The sequence below is a fragment of the Danio rerio genome, chromosome 15, assembly GCF_049306965.1.
Source record: "Danio rerio strain Tuebingen ecotype United States chromosome 15, GRCz12tu, whole genome shotgun sequence".
Taxonomy (NCBI): Eukaryota; Metazoa; Chordata; class Actinopteri; order Cypriniformes; family Danionidae; genus Danio; species Danio rerio.
This window is the reverse complement of record NC_133190.1, coordinates 37,460,711-37,481,956: the sequence shown is the minus strand read 5'-3', so window position 1 is coordinate 37,481,956 and position 21,246 is coordinate 37,460,711. Positions and strand designations below refer to the sequence as shown.

The following is a 21,246-nucleotide window of genomic DNA, read 5'->3' as shown; positions in this document are numbered from 1 at the left end:
ACCCAAACCATGATCTTTACTTCACCAAACTTGACTGATATCTATGAGCCTTTTGGGTCCATGCAGGTTCCAATAGGTCTTCTGCAGTATTTGTGATGATTGGGATGCAGTTTAACAGATGATTCTGCCACTTTTCCAAATGATCAACTAGAAGTCAAGTTATTATGTGTTGCTCTTACAACTGGGATCAACAACAAGACTTTTGTCAGGTAGCGTAGTCTAGGAAAAGAGGTACCACAATAATCCCCTGTATGTAAAAAATGCGTGTTTATCTACACTCGTACACAGGATTTTCACACCACATGATTGTTTTATTTGTATTTTATTGTTAAACAAACAGATACACAAATTACAGGAGACAAATCATCTATAAAAATACAATAAAACATAAGGTCAAACATAACGTACAGGTCAAACAACTATAGACCATTTCAATGTAGCAGTGTCACTGGCACATAAACATTTCCTGCTTGTTTATTTAAATAATTTAATCATATCTTAATGTTAAAATGGCTGCCGTAATGTTTATTATTAATACTTGAACCTTTTTGGATTCTTGAAAGCTATGGAAATTCAAAATCTAACAATAGTATCTGGATGCAGCCTTTATTATGCAAGCTGAGACTGCATCACTCAGCGATGCAATGTCTGACACAATGCACTCAAATAGAGCTAGTGACGTCACTGTGACAGGTAGGGTTAGGGGTGGGGTTAGGTGAGCCCATTAAAAAGCATTGGATGCAGCCCAGATTGCACTGCACCAGGTCTGCAGCCAGACCCCTCTCAAATCTAATACATTAGTACTATTGTTATTGTTTACATTCCTCAAAATGGTCTGTAGCCAAAGGTGCGTGCGTGTGTGTGTGTGTGTGTGTATCTACTGCTTGTACTGTGAAACATCATGGGCTCTTTATGATAATTTGGATGCTGTGTTGCTTTAATTAGTATTAGTCATTCCAAATAAAATGAATCAAATGTGTTCGTGTGTGTGCGCGCTCATGTGTGTGTGCCCATGTGTGAATCAATCTGTGTGTATGGGTGGAAAAGTATAATTAGAGCAACGTACAGTAACTACAACATGAATAATCATTGGCGGTAATAACATTAAATAAAATATGTAAAAAACATTGGAGATTAGGGAATGAGGGAGATGTAATGTTGATAATGGTATTATTATGAGTTTAGAATTATGAATTCTAATTATAAAACATAATTTAAAACACTAAACAAAAATTATCCTGTCATCCTGACTGATCTTTAAAAAAAAAAATCAATGTGAAAATCCATTGACCTGCACCTCTTGTGTTATCCAGGTGCTGTAAATTAGATTGAGAGAGTGTCTGTCAGCACAATGAATAAAACCGCCACCATCCTAACGCGCTTAGATCTGCAGGGGCAGAGAAGGCGAGCACTTTCTCCCCCGATATGAAAGTTAAGCTCCAGCAGATGACTGAAATAAGACACTTTGACGCTAATTTATTCCCTCTGAAGTCATCCGCACACTCTTTCTCCGGCAACTTCTACCATCCTGTCAGATTTTACACAGCAGCTGCTACCTTTCCTGAGCTGTTTAGATGCTCCAAGAAGGAGACGAAAGAGATGAATACATTCTGCGTGGTGTTTTTTTCCTTTTCCTGAGGTTTTTAAACGTGAATAATATACCAAAAAAAGTATTGTTTTTGGCAGTGTTTACTTATTAACTTTCAGTAGCTGCAAATACGGTCAAATTTAATGAATTATTTTGGTCACACTTTACAGTTTGATTAGATTTGTTCGCTTTAATTCATGCATATACTAACAGGAACTAATAATTTTTGTACAGCATTATTAATCATAGATTAACATTTACTAATGCATTACTAAAATCTAAATTCATGCTTGTTAACATTAAATTTGCACTGTGAGTTAACATGAACTAACATTAAACAACTCTGTTAACAAAGATGAATAAATACTGTGTAAGAAATGTATTGCTCTTTGTTTGTTCATGTTAGTAAATACATTAACAGACTATTACAACCTTATTGTAACCTTAAAGTCAAGCTGCTTCTGCTGTTTTGACGATTTTTGTGAATTTAATAACTTGGCCGTGTCGTGTTTCATTTATAAAAGCAAGAAAACGTGTAGTGTAGGGAACATAACCTTCTTATGATCATTTCACAAGTTTTGACGCGTATTAGAGCTCTTCACTTGATCACGACACAAGAGTCCATCCAATTCTGTGTATCTTTATTTATTTTTACATCAGAGATCCACAATTTTGTCACAATTCACTCAAATTAAACTAGTTTTTTCCATTTTGATGAATTCTGACTTTACAGTGCTCTCCAGCACCTGCACATCACACTAACAAAGGTGTGTCCTAAACATGCATAAAACAGCATTCTACACATGCGCAGTAGAAAAAACTATTAAAAGTATATGACTTACAAATCAACAAGAATTATGATAATTACCTTGAACAATAAACTATGAAATGTGGCTCTTACATGTAGGATTGACTTTAATTTTGACCTCAAAATTGCTTTGTAAAGTTCATTAATAATTACAAAGAAACTGCCAGCAACACACTGAATTAAACATGACATTTTGAAGTTGAAAGACTGAAATAGTAGTTCTTGTAAGAACACACTGCAATAATCTTTATTTTTGGTCCTGTCAAGTGATTAATCATGAATAATTGCATCCAAAATAAAAATATATGTTCAAAATGTGTTAATGTGTATATTTTAAGTATAAATATCTGCATGGCTATGTTGTATTAAATACTACAATAAGTAATTTGCGATAATTTACAATAAGTATTGCGATTTGAGTACAGTTTGAAGGTGGTTTAAATAGCTCTATTTGATCATTTTCTGGGGAGTTTAACAATATTCAGGAATGGAAATTGAATAATCACAATGCAAAAAAAGAAGCTTTTATTTACAATGTCTTGTTTTCTAGTCAAAGTATCTCAAATTCATCAATCAAGTGAAAATATCGTTTTGTTTTCACCTTCAGAAGAAATCAAGTCAAGGTCAAAAGTGTTCCCGTAAAGCAAGAAAAATGATCTGATTAAAAAAAATATAAAACTTTTTTTGTTGCATAAATCGTATAAATTATGAATAATTAACTACAATTAATCTTTGTTAACATAATTTTTTGTGCTCAAATGTTTTAAACGGTCTTGAAATGCTCAATAACAGGCCTTATAAACACATTCAAAGGATAAAAGTTCACACTTATGGTTGAACTTAGCAACGAATCTACAAATCACATGTTCTGGTCAACTATAACTCAGACTCAACATTTTATATCTTGCATATATATATATATATATATATATATATATATATATATATATATATATATATATAGTTCAGTTTCATTGAAACTTATTGGCTGATAGCAGTGCAACATTCTGCAATATCAGAACTCCTAAAGCCTCTTCACGCTTTGTATTACTCCACTCACAGTGACAGCACATGAATAAACTCACTACAGTTTCACAAATATTGCAGCTGTTGAACAACATAATGTAATTTTGAGGCTTTTTAGGTGATAATGTAGTTGTTTAGATTGCAACTATGCAGTTTATTTATAAAGATACTGAATATTTTAAATATTTATAATTTTGGCGATACAACGACATACACAAGATGTCAACAGAGACCGCATAATAAGCCCTTAGAGGAGAAAAACGAGGAGAAAAAGGAGAAAAAAGAGGAGTAATTTCTTTACTTATTGGTTGGCCATTTGTTTCTAATGCGTCTCCTGTTTTTTTTTTCTGCAGACTAGTTCAGTAAACAGAAAGAAGAAATGCCCGCATGTGTTTAGCAATTTTCCTTATGAAAACAAAACAGTGGTCTGATAGTGTTTGTGCTGCTTTAGCTTTTTCAGGGATAATTATTGTGATATCCCGATTCCGGATTGCAACAGAGAAATACTGGGAAATCTTTGTAGACTGATGGCATTTCATGCCGTTCAGCCCTATAATCTTAAAATGTGAGCAAAATCACCTGTTTGTCATCATTTTAGTCATTACTCTAGAGAATCATTCAAACACTAGCTCTAAAGTGACGTGTGTGAATTAGCAACGGTTTCTGCTGTTCTTACTTCAGCTGCAGATCTGAATGAATGGCAAAAGAAAGTAGTTCCTCTTACAAAAGGGTTTTTAGACTCTGTGTTTGATTTTCTTTTTTATAGACACGACTGTGCCGTCGAACTGTTGTATAAACACAATATCACACTTATAGCGGTGCGATATGGCTGTATAATAGCTCTGGTGGAGTACGCCTCCCACCGATATACAGCCATATCACACTGCTGCTCATGTGATATTACTCATATATACAGTATATTGTGCTGCACAATATCATTTTTGCATCAATATCGCAATGTGCACATCGACTGTGTTAAAATATTATATATTATATGTAAAAATGAACTTATTCTTATACAATTTTGTATTTTATGTTCAGTATGTGTGTATTTATACATATAAATATCTAAAAATACACACACATTTATTATGTATGTATATATGTATAATCTGATTTATTTATAAGGTTATTTATTTATTTTTACCGAAAATATGAGTTTGTTATTTGTTACATAGTGAATATTTATGCATTTTATTCTCAAGAGATTATTCACATAATATTTGCACATTTAAAATGTGTATAAAGAGAATTAATTGCATGAAACTGTTTAAAACCAGCCTCCAAGTTACTTAAAACTAGGTGGGTCATTATTATAATGGTGGCATTTTCGAGGCTACTTGACATTTTGAGTTCAGTCGAGACGTTTGCTTAATTAGCTTGTCTTCATTCTGCTAAAACCTCATTTTTTACAGTACGTTGCCTTGAAAATAGACTCTTCGAAAGGATTCATCTCTTCTCAATTATTAAAGAGCAAAGTATAAATAGAAGGCTGCACCCATAATGAATGGCTGGGGGGAAGAAAAGACAAACCTGGAGGAGGGGGAAAATGTCTAATTTATGTCTGGCTGTGGGTAAATGTGTTTGTGCATAAATATTATTTGTTTAAAAGGTTTTACGTAGTAAGAAATCTTTTTATATTAATACTTATAGATTTAAATAAAAGAAAAATGCTGATTTTTTTTGCAATTTATAATATATAAACAGAAAATAAAATGATATGAAAATAATGTATTTATATAAAATATAATGCACGTAATTGTGAAGATGTTATTTTTTATTAACTATAATCATATGCTTTTTTAGTTACTGCAAAACTGTTGTATTAAAATAATTATAAGAATAAAAAATATATATATTTATAGAAAAATATATTTCTTAATAATTTGTCACATAATTGTGTTGACAGGTCTTTTTCATATGCATTTTGTTTTTCCATATAAACACTCACCGGCCACTTCATTAGGTACACCTTACTAGTACCGGGTTGGAGCCTCTTTTGCCTTCAGAACTGTCTTAATTCTTTGTGGCATAGATTCACAAAGGTACTGGAAATATTCCTCAAAGAGTTTTGCCCATATTAACATGAATGCATCCATCAGCTGCTCTAGATTTTTCGGCTTCACATCCATGATGCGAATCTCCCCTTCCACCACATCCCAAAGGTGCTCTATTGGATTGAGATCTGGTGACTGTGGAGGCCATTTGAGTACAGTGAACTCATTGTCATGTTCATGAACCAGTCTGAGATGATTCACACTTTATGACATGGTGCCTTATCCTGCTGGAAGTAGCCATTAGAAGATCAGGTAGGGTGTAGCGTTGACACTATGCCCAATTGTTACTAATGGGCTCAAAATGTGCCAAGGAAATATCCCCACACCATTACACCACCAGCAGCAGCCTGAACTGTTAATACAAGACAGGATGGATCCATGCTTTCATGTTGATGATGCCAAATTCTGACCCTACCATCCGAATGTTGCAGCAAAAATCGAGACTCAGAAAATCAGACCAGGCGATGTTTCTCCAATCTTCTATTGTCAAATTTTGGTGAGCCTGTGTGAATTGTAGCCTCAGTTTCCTGTTCTTAGATGACAGTAGTGGCATCCGGTGTGGTTTTCTGCTGCTTTAGCCCATCTTCTTCAAGGTTGGCCATGCTGTGCGTTCACAGATGCTCTTTTGCATACCTCGGTTGTAACGAGTGGTTATTTAAGTTGCTATTGCCATTCTATAAGCTTGAACCAGTCTGGCCTTCTCCTCTGACATCTGGCATCAACAAGGCATTTGTGCCCACAGAACTGCCACTCACTTGATTTTTCCTCTTTTTCAGACCATTCTCTGTAAAACCTAGAGAAAATCCCAGTAGATTAGCAGTTTCTGAAATACTCAGACCAGCCCGTCTGGCACCAACAACCATGTCACATTCAAAGTCACTTAAATCACCTTTCTTCCACGATCTGATGCTCAGTTTGAACTGCTGCAGATCATCGTCAACATGCCTAAATGCGTTTAGTTGCTGGCATGTGATTGGCTGATAAAAATATGCGCTAACGAGCAATTGGAGGTGTACCTTATAAAGTGGCCGGTGAGTGTAATTGTATAGTGGAATCTCTAAATGATGAAAAATTGTAATCAAAATCTTGGAATTTTTTTATTCAAATTCCAATAACTAATGCAAAACAATTAATAAAAAACTATGTATAAATAATACATTGAAATAAAATATAAATTTAACATTACAAATATTTTATATACACATATTGTATATATATATATATATATATATATATATATATATATATAATGTATGTATATGTGTATGTATATGTATGTATATGTATATATATATGTATAAGTATGTATATGTATATGTATATGTATATATGTATATATATATATATATATATATATATATATATATATATATATATATATATATATATATATATATATATATATATGTGTGTGTGTGTGTGTGTGTATATATGTATATGTATATGTATATATATATATATATATATATATATATATATATGTATGTATGTATATATATATATATATGTATGTATGTATGTATATATATATATATATATATATATATATATATATATATATATATATATATATATATATATATATATATATGTATGTATATACATATCTGTGTATCTATGTATCTCTCTTTCTCTCTCTCTCTCTCTCTCTCTCTCTCTCTCTCTCTCTCTCTCTCTCTCTCTCTCTATATATATATATATATATATATATATATATATGTATATATATATACACATACAGAGAGATACGTATACATGTGTATAAATAAATAAATAAATATATATATATATATATATAGAGAGAGAGAGAGAGAGAGAAAGAGAGATACATAGATACACAGATAGATAGAGAGATAGAGATAGATAGTGATTAACATAAACTTTTTATATGAGTACTACAGAAATAAATATAATTTTATTGTGTAAACTCTAGTTATTTATTTAAATGAGCATAACATCAACGTAACAAAACACAATTCAATAGATAATAATTAAAATAAATAATTAATAATAAAATACAGTAAATTATTAGAGAAAGCGAAACTTTTGACCATGAAGTATTTAAACAGTTGATCTTGTAGATGCCCAGCCGATGACTCGTGAGGCAAGGATGAAGTGACGTATGCTGCGCTCCCCCGTTACGTCACAAGTAAGTGAGATTGAGGAGGGAGTGGAAAAAAAAGAAGGAAGGAAGGAGGAAGGATGAGCGCAATGTAGATAATATTTCTTCCATGTAGCCCGTGATTTTACACCTGCGATGATCTAATGCCAAGCAATACACCGCCGAATTCCCTTCAAAAGCCATACAGCAGCTCGCCACCGTGATGCACAGATTTGCACTATCAGAAACGACATCGGCGGATATTATTTTGAAACTCTGACTGAACGCTGATTTTCTTCGGGTCGGTCCTGCTGGAGCTGCACCGGGCCTTTGCTGTGAGTAAAACACTTTTCACTTCATTCCCGCGTTCGTTTCGGTTTGCTTATTCGTTGGGATGTGCTTTATTTGACAGCTGCTTTATTTGACATCGGGGTTTTGTCTCACGGAACCGCCTGCTTTGCGCGGGACAGAAAACTTCACAAACAGACTAACTACTAACGTTACAGTATACGCCGACGACGCAAGCAGCCATGTTAATTTGGAAAGTTGAAGGAAGCATCCAGCAGACTACATATATTTTTAGAGCAGATTATACAACAGAGCGTTATTGTGAATGAAGCGTCGGTGCTGCGTCTTTACGCTGTCCGTGGTGCTGAAAATGTGTCCACGAACGGGACCGTAAAATTAGCAAAACAATTGAATATTCGTGACGCTGTCGTGAGATATTTTATTGTGTGATATCTACAATATTAGACCGCTTCACAGTTTGCATAATTAGGAAACTCTGAACATATTTGTGCAACAGAATAAAATGTCAGATATGATCATAAAATGGCTATTATTATTGTTCAATACTATTAGCTAAATGCTTCATTAATTAAATATTAAATATATTTAGAAGAAATGCAAAAACACTTAAAAACTTGAGCATAAATGAGTTCATTCCTATAAATAATAACCTTTATTTAACCAGGTAAGTCAATTGAGAACCAATGACGATCTGGCCAAGAGGCAACATAACAAGCAGATATAAAACAGCAGGGAGACAATACAAAAACAGTTCCACAGATGCAGATAATAACATATAAAAGCAAGGAAAAACTAAAGACAAGCATGGTGATCTTATACTATGAACTGGATTGAATTTTTAAAGCATGATAGTCGAATGAAAGTGTGGAGCTTTAAGGTCTGCTGCAGATTATTCCAAGCATCAGCAGCAGAAAACTGAAAAGAGTAGCGACCAAATGAAGTGCGAATTAATAAAAAATATAGAGCGCAGATGTCGACATGTTTTAGTGTTAAGAAGTGACTAAATATAGTGGAGTTTTCCCAATAGGAGTTTTGTAAATGAATGTAAACCAAGGAATTTGTCAATGTTATTGAAGAGGCCAGATTAATGAAGAATACGGTTGACAGTGATGAGTATTACTGCACAGCAAAATCAACAGTGTCAATTCAACTCTGAGAGTTCATTTTAACATTTTACCGGTGTATATGTATAATCCACACTGGCCAGAGTTAAATTAACATTTTTAAAAGTGTTAACAGTTTAACACTGGCCCAAGAGTTACAAATTTCTTTCTTGTTTTATCAGTAATTATTCATATAATATTCATGTATTTGAGAGTGTTTTCATGTATGATCTATTTACATGGTATGGCACTCTTTCTGTAAATTTGAAATCTAAATTTTTTATATTATGAGAACTGCTATGAGACTAATAGGATCTAAAACTTTTACTAGTAATCAAACACTTCATGAGCAATTAACTCTGAATGAAGTGAAAAGAATTTTAAATAACCCCTCTCTTGTACTTTTCCCATTTTACAATCTTTTACCTTCTGGTAGAAGATACAGAACCTTCTGCTGCAAGTGGAGCAGACTTAAGAACTCTTTTATCCCTGTGTCAATCAGACTGTTGAACACTAATCGGTAGTGTATATAATTATCTTGCATGTTTGCTTATTTTTAATTGTTATTTTGGCAGAACTTGCTGAAGTGCTGTGTGAGTCCACAGAAAATTTCCTCTTGAGGGACAATAAAGTATACAAACAAACATACTTTATAAATGCAATACATACTATGCTAGTCATACATAGGGCCAGACGGAATGTGCGGACGTCTTTTGCTAATCTGCAGGATTCTGTGTGCGCTGATTCTGTGTGGGTCTAGTCATGCATTATAAAACATTTAAACTTAATTATTGTTGGTTCAGAGCTAATTAGTGACATAATAAACCAATAGAAAATTTTTCACCAATTTTAAAACTTTTCACATTTGAGTTTTAATAAAAAAACTAAATTCCCTGCATGTTGATATGTAAAAACATGTAAAGCATTAGCCCCTGTAGTCATACAGAAATGTTTTGTTTTCAATAAGTAATTAAAACACTGCCTAGAACAGAGGAAAATCATAAAAACATAAGCATTCACATTTGGTCCATATGCATTTTGAATGTTACAATGTTTAATGTTTATGAAAGCATCACCTGAAAGCATCACAATGCACATTTAACAGCACTTTAACACGTTTTCAACCACATAGTAAACATTTTCACCTTATACGAGAAAAGTTTTACTGAATTAATTTTTTTACAGAACACTGGCAGCTCATCTTTCGGATATTTTTAAAATATTGTGAACTAAGGAGAACAGAAGCACCTCGCACTTGTCATTCACAGCAATGTAGTATCAGTTAATTTTGTCTTGACTCCTCCTCATGGATAGAATATGGTTGATGGTTTTTCTTGAGCTGCTCATCAATGCTGAAACACGACTGCAAAGGGAAAAACAAAAACAAGTTACTCTTTCCATTTAATTCTTTAAAAACATTTATAGGTTAAAAACGTATTTAACGTGAGACGTGTAACCCTAAACAGTAAACTACACTTCTCAATCGTATGTGATCATTTTCACTTTATTTCGAACTTCAGGGCAAATGTTTGATTAAGAATGTAAAATAATAAATAGTAAATAAAATATAAAACACTTTTCAAAAACTAAGGATTAAAAGTCCAACATAAAATATTGCTGCATCCACATTAAGCAGTTTAGTATTGTACTCATGAATTCTGCAAAAGTATTAATGTAAATATGTATTATGTGACACCACTATATAAATGATAGAGCATGATGAAAGAAAAATTGGATGTTTTGTTTTGTATATACGATATATATTGTCATATTGCATAACCATAGAATGTGGTAATGATTTAAATTAGAGTTTAATTAACTCAAGTATATTTGTGTGTGTGTGTGTGTGTGTGTGTGTGTGTGTGTGTGTGTGTATATATATATATATATATATATATATATATATATATATATATATATATATATATACATATATATATTATACCTTATGTCACGTTTTGCAACCGCAGAGGCACTTATTTTCACCCAGCGAATGGTGGACAAAGATAAACCAGTAAAAACAGCATAGATAATAATCCCTCTCCCAGTCTGTGGTAACGTAAATAGCGCAGCAGTAACAAAACGAATTGCTGCATGGTAAATAACGTGAAGGAGAAAGACATAAGCTGATCTGTAAATTAAATCCTCCATAATCCATTATTTCTATTAATGTTAATTTGACCAAATGCTGCTTTAAAAATAAAAATATCTACATATTTTACATGTTTTTAAATCCTTAAATGATCTGGCACCACTTTAGTTGTCAGATCTCCTACATGTAAATAATCCTGGTAGGTCACTGATCGGTTTATTCTTTCTGTACCAAGGTTCCAGTGTAAGCGAAGTGGGGATCAGGCTTTTGATGTTATCACCCCAAAACTCTGCAAGGGGCTTTCACCCCACATTTGACACTCTCCAACTCGATCTGTTTTTAAAAAGCTTCTGAAACTATTTGAACCTTTTTAATGTTGAGGGGTTTGCCTTATGTTTGAATTGTTAAGTATGTGATGCATGGGCTTATTTTAATTAGTATTGATTGTGTTCAGCGCTTTGGGCAATGTTGTGTTGTAAAATATATATATATATATATATATATATATATATATATATATATATATATATATATATATATATATATATATATACTTATATATATAAATAAGTAAATACATGGGTTTTTTGGTCATAATTCTGAATAAAATCTGTTTTGAAGAGATTTTATGAAAAGTCTCTCGTAATGATCTTATGTACAGTTGGACTTTTATTATCTTAATTTAAGTTGAATCTCTTTAAAAATGCATTTTAAATTCAATTCATCCTCTTTTTCAGCATGTTACCTTGTATACTTCATCACTGTTTATATAACGTTTATACATGTTTTGCCAGGCATGGTTTGAGAGACCCAACCCTCCCTGTCAAAGGTCCAGAATTTGTCTCATACCATAACCTTCCATAATAAATAGTGAAAATAATCCATTGAAGAAGGCTTTAACACCAAGCGGAATCCTGTGTTGGCTATTGAGTTTGCGTGAATGAGGAAAGTTGAATGTGCAGGCCAGTTTACTATTTAAATGAATGATATTTTAATGAGACATACGGCAAGTTTTTAATTAAAAACTTTAACAGACTACAGTTTTTTTTTTCTAATGATATATTATGTAATTCATTTATATATGATGTAAATGATAATTGTTGTAAATCTTTAGAAAATGTTTTTGGTACATCAAAAAAAAAAAAAAATGGTTTTGATGACCATCCATCATCCACAGCTAATCCAGCTAAAAATAGTGCTTAAAATGTCACTAAAATGCAACCTATTCAAACCTCATAATTAAATAGAAAATGAGGCGAATAGCTGCTAAAAGCTCCACTTTTTAAGAAAAAAGAAGCACCCCTTTCACTAGGCTGGCTATGAGTAGGGCCAGACGGAATCTGCGGATGGTTTTTGCTATTTCTGCAGAGAATTTTGGTAAAAGTCTGCAGATTTCTGTGGAATTATTTTGAGAGTATTATTACTAAAACCTTAATATATGAAATTAAAAATAATATCTTTATTAACTTTTGTTTAATGTTTTAAATGCAAATCCAATTAGATTAACATTTTCTGGTAAATAAAGCAATTTTGTCATATAATATATACAGTAAAAGACAGAAAATATTACTGTACAAACTGCATTGTACATAAATCAGATGAACATTTTCACATTAGTCAACAATATTACTGAAATTAGTTAAAAAACTGAATGAATATAGATTTACACACATTTACTCAAGTAAATAAACAGAATAATGATGGGCTAAAAATCTGTGTAAATCTGCGTGCGCAGAATCCAGGTGGGCCTAGCTATGAGTCTGTATGTCATAACAAAACTAATATCTAACATTAATAAATGTATATGCTATAAATGATAAAATATACATTTATTACTGTTCAATATTAGTTTTGTTAAAATATATCACATATATAGTTTGTTAAAATAAAATATACAATATATGTATTTTACTGTTAGATATTAGTATTTTTATTACATTGATGAACATGTTATATCAACAGTGATGAAATGTTAAAAGTGACATGCTCAAACAATGGATGAGTTTTGAAATGATACATTTTATAGTAATGATAATAATAGTAATCATTTTATTATTATATTTAGGCATTTCATTCTACAAAATGGTAAATAATAACTTGCATTCCTGCACCAATATATTGGCATCTTTTTAATTAGGCAAACCGTTAAGCTGTGTAATATTTTTAATGTGACACAATATTAAATATAATGAAGCATAACAACACATAATATTTGTATATATTATATGTATTGTCAGACAACATTAATTTATGAAGCCGTGGTTAGCACAGTAAGAAGATCACTGGTTTGAGTCCTGGCTGGGTCAGTTGGCATTGCTGTGTGGAGTTTGCATGTTCTCCCTGTGTTTGTGTGCGTTTCCTATGGGTGCTCCGGTTTCCCCCACAGTCAAGACATGCGCAAAAGGTGAACTGAATTAACAAAATTGGCCGTAGTGTTTGAATGTAAATGAGTGTGTAGGGATGTGTCCCAGTACTGGGTTGCAGCTGGAAGGGCATCCGCTGTGTAAAACATATGCTGGATAATTTGGCGGTTCATTCCGCTGTGGTGACCCCAGATTAATAAAGGGACTATGCTGAAAGAAAATGAATGAATGAATTTATGAACCCACAAAGAAAGTAAATAAGTCTGTCAGTCATATGAATGCACCATCATCACTTCACTATAACCCACTCATGCAGAGTTGTGTGAAGTTTAATATAGACTTAATTTGTTTAATATCTAAAATATGAACCTCATGGACAATTAGGATAATCGAAAAAAAAAAAGCTGAAAATGTATTTGTTCAACAGTGCAATGCAAACCAATCATTGTTAGTGGCTGCTGTTGTGTGTGTGTTTGGATTACTGTAATCTGTGAAGTGGGGATTTTGAAGTGCCGTGCTCCACCAGCGCTGTACAGAATTAATGAGGAGAGAGCAGCAGCAGAGAGAGACTTGTTTAAAGTTTAACTGATCCCTCTGATCCTCACCTTCAGCACTCAATCTCCTGCTCCCCCTTACTGAGACACTCCAGCACTTGGAGTAAACATCTGTCTGTCTGTCTGTCTGTCTATCTATCTATCTTACTATGTCTGTGCATCCATCCATCCGTCCGTCCGTCCTATATCTGTCTGTCTGTCTGTCTGTCTGTCTGTCTGTCTGTCTGTCTGTCTGTCTGTCCGTCCGTCCGTCCGTCCGTCCGTCCGTCCGTCCGTCCGTCCGTCCGTCCGTCCGTCCGTCCGTCCGTCCGTCCGTCCGTCCGTCCGTCCGTCCGTCCGTCCGTCCGTCCGTCCATGTCCATTATCCATCTATCTATCTATCCATCTATCCATCTATCCATCTGTCCGTCCGTCTATCCGTCTGTCTGTCTATCCGTCCGTCTGTCCGTCTGTCTGTCTGTCTGTCTATCTATCTATTCATCTATCCGTCTGTCTGTCTGTCTGTCCTACCGTCCGTCCATCTGTTCGTCCGGCTGTCTATCTATCCGTCCATCCGTGTTCCTGTCTTTCTATTTGTTGTATGTATCATGTCGTATGTCTATCTATCTATCTATCTATCTATCTATCTATCTATCTATCTATCTATCTGTCTGTCTGTCTGTCTGTCTGTCTGTCTGTCTGTCTGTCCGTCCGTCCGTCCGTCCGTCCGTCCGTCCGTCCGTCCGTCCGTCCGTCCGTCCGTCCGTCCGTCCGTCCGTCCGTCCGTCCGTCCGTCCGTCCGTCCGTCCGTCCATGTCCATTATCCATCTATCTATCTATCCATCTGTCCGTTCGTCCATCCGTCTGTCTGTCTATCCGTCCGTCTGTCTGTCTATCTATCTATTCATCTATCCGTCTGTCTGTCTGTCTGTCTGTCCTACCGTCCGTCCATCCGTTCGTCCGGCTGTCTATCTATCCGTCCATCCGTGTTCCTGTCTTTCTATTTGTTGTATGTATCATGTCGTATGTCTATCTATCTATCTATCTATCTATCTATCTATCTATCTATCTATCTATCTATCTATCTATCTATCTATCTATCTATCTATCTATCTATCTATCTATCTATCTATCTATCTATCTATCTATCTATCTATCTATCTATCTATCTATCTATCTACCTACCTACCTACCTACCTACCTAGCCACCCATCCATCCATCCATCCATCCATCCATCCATCCATCCATCCATCCATCTTTCTATCCGAGTAATACTGACCTCTTTAGATTCTAGTGTTTTTAATACAGATGTCAATGTTCATGAAGGCGCACTCCCTGTTCAATGTTTTGTCCTCCTGAGATGTCTTTATAAGATGTGTGTGCGCGCCCGCGTGTGTGTTAGAGTCGTCTGCTTATGTTTGTTTCGCATTCTCTCTTTTGACCCACCCTTGATGTGCTTTCCCACTTGAGGCAAAGCTCATAAAATCTTTACAGTGCAGCAACAGCTAAACGAATCCTCCTCCTCCTCCTCCTCCTCCTCCTCCTCAACAGTATGAGTTGTAATTAAATGAGACAGCAGGTTATTATTATGTTTAACACATCTGAATGCCAACAAGATCACATCATGCCACGAGCAGTTTAATTGGTTTGAAATGAGCATGTATTGTGACCTGAAATCAAGTATATTATTAGTCATCTCTCTCTCTCTCTCTCTCTCTCTCTCTCTCTCTCTCTCTCTCTCTCTCTCTCTCTCTCTCTCTCTCTCTCTCTTCTCAGATGCAGTAATGGAGCAGCTATTATTTCTTGTAATTTTCTACTTGCTTCCTACTCTCGTCTCATCTATACATAATTCAACGACCGGAGGTAAACTGTGTGTGTGTATGTCTGACTAAAGCATGTTGAATCACAACTGAACATCTAAAGTGGCTAATCTCTTATGCTTTGTGAGATTAAAGGTCGTTCTGTTTAGATGCTTTAAACTGAGTTGTATGGATTTGAAATGGTGAGTTGCCCTCAGTCCTTGTGGGATCATGTTCTGCCAGAGCTATAGAAGGAAAAATATTGATTGCATTGTCAGTTCTCTCTTTTCATTGTGAAAGCAATGTATATCCTACAGTCTTGAGGAATCAATGCAATTCGGCGTTATGTACAGTGTAGTATATTAAGCATATATCCAGTTGAAGTAAGAATTATTGGCCCCCTTTTGATTTTATTTATTTATTTTTTAATATTTTCCAAATGATGTTTAACCGAGCATGGAAATTTTCACAGTTTGTCTGATAATATTTTTTCTTCTGGAGAAAGTCTTATTTGTTTTATTTCGGCTAGATTAAAAGCAGTTATTATTTTTTTTAAAAAACATTTTTGGAACAAAATTATTAGCCCCTTTAAGCAAATTTTTTTTCAATAATCTACAGAACAAACCGTTGTTATACAATAACTTGCCTAATTGCCCTAACCTGCCTAGTTCACCTTATTAACCTAGTTAAGCCTTTAAATGTCACTTTAAGCTGTATAGAAATGTCTTGAAAAATATCAAGTAAAATATTATTTACTGTCATCATGGCAAAGATAAAATAAATCCAATAAAATAAATTATTAGAAATAAGTTTTTAAAACTTTTATGCTTAGAAATGTGCTGAAACAATCTTCCCTCCATTAAACAGAAATTGGTGAAAAAAATAAACAGGGGCGCTAATAATTCAGGGGGGCTAATAATTCTGACTTCAACTGTATATGCTTTAATACTATCAACTACTTTTCCCTTTTATGATTTATTATCATTTATACAACAGTTCTTTCCGGTTCTTGAATATGATTGGCTAATAGCCGTGCAATATTGTGCAAATAACAGCACTCGTACCGCCCCTTCACCCTTGTGTATTACTCCGCCCACATACAGCAACAAGCAGAGGACACTCTAAAGTTTGACAAATATTGCAGCTGTTGGGCAACATCATGTACTCTATAGGCTTTTTTTAGTCGAGAATGTAGTTGTTTAGATTGCAACTATACGGTTTATTTATAAGGATACTGCCTATTTTAAATATTTATAATTTCTGAGAGACCGCGTCAGCGACAATTAGCCTCTCATTGAGCAAAGACGGTTGATGTTGTCCATCCACAAGATGGTGACAGAGACTGCATAATAAGTGCTCAGAAGATAAAAAACAGCGCAATTTCAAACTACAGCTGATCAGATCATTATAAAATTAGTAAGTGATATTCTAATCCGATCCCTCTCTTTTGTATGTTGTAGTGCTGTATTTACACCATGTAATTTTAGTGTATTGATTGTGAGATGGGACTTGCATATCAGGAATGAATTTTGTCTTGGCCACTCTTTGTATAATCCTGAGTTACTTTTTGGTTGGCCATCTGTTTCTAATTAGTCTCCTGTTTTCATTACTGCTGACTCAGCTAAAAAGAAAGAAAGAAGAAATGCCTGCATGTGTTTAGCATTTTCCTTAGCGCAAACACATTTTTTTGGCGGGGTTAATTATTGTGATCTCTCGAATGCAACATAGAAATACTGAGAGATCTCTGCAGACTGATGGAATTTCATGCTGTTCAGCCTTATAATGTTTAACTGTCAGTAAAATCACCTGTTTTGTCATCACTTTTGACATTACGCAGGAGAATCATTCAAATACTAGCTCTAAAGTGACGTTGGTGAATGAGCAACCCTTTCTCCTGTTCTGACATCAGCTGCAGATGTGATTAAATGGCAGAAGAAAGTAGTTCCTCTTACAAAAGGGTTTTTAGACTCTGTGCTTAATTTTCTTTTTTATATGCATGATTGCGCCATCAAACTGTTGTATAAACACAATATCACACTCGGAGCAGTGCAATATGGCTGTATATTGTCACTGGTGGGACATTAAGGCACTTTGCCTGCTTCACGCCTCCTACTAGTGCTGATACCATATCGCACTGCTACTGGTGTGATATTGCTCATATAATGTATCGAATTATTGTATTGCCCAATATAAATTAATATTGAAATTTGAACATTAATATTAATATTTTGAAACATTAAACATTAATATTATGCTGTCTAAACATGAATATTGAAATGAATATGAACAAATGAAACCTTTTTAAATGAAATAGATTGCTTTCATGAAAAACAAAAGGTGTATTTTAAGGATTTTAACCCTTTAATTTTAGTTTGTTTGCAATGGAAAGCATTTCTTTCATGTTTCAAATAATCCTTTTTTCAATTAGTAGGTAAAAACAATAATATTATGCTGTCTAAATATGAATATTAAAATAAATATGAATAAATAAAACTTTTTTTAAACGAAATAGATTGCTTTTATAAAAAACAAAAGACGTGTTTTAAGGATTTTAACCCTTTAGTTTGCGATGGACAACATTTCTTCCATGTTTCAAATAATGATTTCTTAATTATTAAGTAAAAACAATAATATTATGCTGTCTGAATATGAACATTGAAATAAATATGAATAAATGAAACCTTTCTAAATGAAATAGATTGCTTTCATGAAAAAAACACTTATTTTATGGATTTGAACCCTTTATAGCTTGTTAACAATGGACAACATTTCTTCCATGTTTCAAATATTGATTTTTTTAAATATTAAGTGATAGTATGCTGTCTTAACATGAATATTGAAATAAATATGAAATAATGAAACATATATAAATGAAATAGATTGCTTTTTATGAAAAACAAACATGTATTTTAATGATTTGAACCCCTTATTTATAATTTGTTTGCATAATGCCGTTGCTGTTTGTGTGAAGAAAAACAGTAATGTGTATTATTTTCATATCTTCATGGCTAAGCAGATATTTTTTTTCATTATTATAAGATTTCATAAGTCAATGATCAGAAACAATATAATCTCAAAAACTGCCACTTAAAATCTTATACAAATATCTAAGTTCATATATATAAAAACGCTGATATCTTTACCAACACACTCACACCTTTATTATTACATTTTTTTAAAAACTCATTTGGCCTGAAGTGCTCAAAAGAAAACAAGAAATCTGTAAAAAATGACACATTTTACAATAAATAAAGAAAAATAAAAAATTTAAGCGTATTTATAAACTAATTTTTGAGTTTTTGTTCCAAAAATGCTATTTTATTTTATTTTTTTGTAAGGACATTTCTGTCCGGAATGTCCTGAGAGTTACTATATTTGTACCTAGTTTAAAAAAGATCTACAAAATAAAATAAGGGTGCAATAGTATCACATTTTTGATCAAATTTATGCTGTTTACATTACCATAAGAAAATAAATTAAATGATCTCTTCCATAACTTTCATTGCAATCCTTTTTTTTCTTACAGCCTTGCAGTACCATCAAAATTACCACAAAAATCATCAAACAAAATGTCCACGAGGATGCACAAGGGCTAAAATCCTTTTAAAACAGAATAGCAATACAGCCTTGTGAATATATCAAATACAGATTCACCAGAAACATGTCATTTTTCTCTGTTGATGTACATTTGTGTATTCTGACTAAGCTGAAAACCTTTCCGCTCTGTGCGTTTGATCCTCCCCCGTCTCTTTCAGGATGTGCAATCATTCGTCCCCCCAGAGACGGAGGGATACGCTACAGAGGACTGACTCAGGAACAGGTAAGAGTCTACAAGCGGCACATTAAACTGGCAGCTATAAACATCAATGCCAGTTCTGATAGGACTGTGACCTTCCAGCAACATCTAATTCAATCCAGTAAACATCTCTCTCTGTTTCTCTGTCTGTAGATCCGCAGTGTGCAGATCTTACCGGTAGACTATGAGATTGAATATATCTGTAGAGGAAGCCGAATTATTGTGGGACCCAAAGTTCGAAAGTGCCTTCCCGATGGCACTTGGACTGATATTAACCAGCTCAGCAGATGCTGTAAGTTCCCCGACTGTCCTGTTCCATTGATTCATATTGATATTGGTTACACGGCTCTCTGGAATACTGGATTCTGTTTGGTCAGTAACAGCATTTTTAGCTCAAGTGCTTTTATGTAATGAACTTATTTCGTATTGTGTTATTATATTATATATTGTGTAATATAATAAAGTAGATTTATGTAGATGTATGTAGATTTATTCTTAATTTATTTTGCTAACTTCCATGTATTAAACATGAACATGTGTATAAAGGTCAAAAATGAAATGTTTTTCTGACATCAAAACGTTTCTCTCTTGCTTAATTCCATTTTTATTTATGAGTCTATAATAATGCTATTCATACATTGATTTAAAGAAGATTTACACTCTTGTTAGTGAGTTTTTCCCCGCCACATTTGCAAAAATAACAATTTGTTGACATATCAAAAACAATTATTTTATTTTTTTATTTAAGGATTATCATACAGGACCAAAATACTAATCAATTGTCATATTAAATCCTTAAATATCGTGGAAAAGCTAGTCTGGTCATGCATTTTTATGTATTTTAATACAACCCCAAATCAGATATAGATGGGACAGTATGGAAAACTAATATAAAAAAGAAAGTAGTGATTTCTAAACTTACTTTGACTTTTGTTTCATTGCAGACAATACAACAAACATTATTCCTCAATAACAATAAAGTTTTTATTGGGATTTTTTTTTTTTTTTGACTTGTTGCTGGTAACCGTCTGGTCTGGTCTGGTCTGGTCAGGTGCTTGACTGGTGTCACGACCCGGCTCAAAGGCAATGACAAATTAAAGGAAGGACATACACAGGATGGTTTGGTACAGAAAAGTATTTATTTAAACATTAAAGAATAATCAAGTGCTTACTTTAGGTCAGCAAAATCAAATATTAACCAAAGCTGAAAATAAACAAAACAAAACAAACAGAAGCAAAAGCACGGCACTCCACAAGCCAACACTGCTGGCTTTTTATAGGGGGGAAAACAGGTGTTCCCAATTGAGCAGATGAGTCTCTGTACTTCCCGCTTTCGGCCAATCAGTGGGTTGGTCAAAGAGACTCGTCACACTGGCCTGTTTGCAATCCCGACCTGTCTCCAATAGAGAATGTGTGGAGCATTTTTTTTTATAATTCTTTATTAAGCAGAAACTTTTTGAAGCACAAAATGCGACAACGAAGACCCCGTACTGTTGTCCACCTAAAGACTTGTTTACAGAAGGAATAGGGCGAAATTACACCAGAAAACTCATCACTTGGTGTCTTCATGCCATAAATGTCTTTTAAGTGTTATGAAAAGGAATGGCACCATTACAAAGTGGTGAATGATTTACCGTCCTAACTTTTTAAAAAATGTATTGCAAGAACCA

General features: G+C 33.7%; 1 protein-coding gene across 1 annotated transcript in view; it reads left to right on the top strand.

The window, feature by feature from the left end:
- Window positions 1-7,646: 7,646 nt before the first annotated feature.
- Window positions 7,647-21,246, top strand: part of gabbr1a (gamma-aminobutyric acid (GABA) B receptor, 1a) — a 129,764-nt gene continuing 116,164 nt past the window's right edge. Inside the window, exons 1-4 of the mRNA XM_689405.10 lie at window positions 7,647-7,915; window positions 15,758-15,844; window positions 19,536-19,600; window positions 19,730-19,868. Coding sequence (XP_694497.5) covers window positions 15,766-15,844; window positions 19,536-19,600; window positions 19,730-19,868 — 283 coding nt within the window. The 5' untranslated portion in view covers window positions 7,647-7,915; window positions 15,758-15,765. The remainder of the gene's footprint in view (window positions 7,916-15,757; window positions 15,845-19,535; window positions 19,601-19,729; window positions 19,869-21,246) is intronic.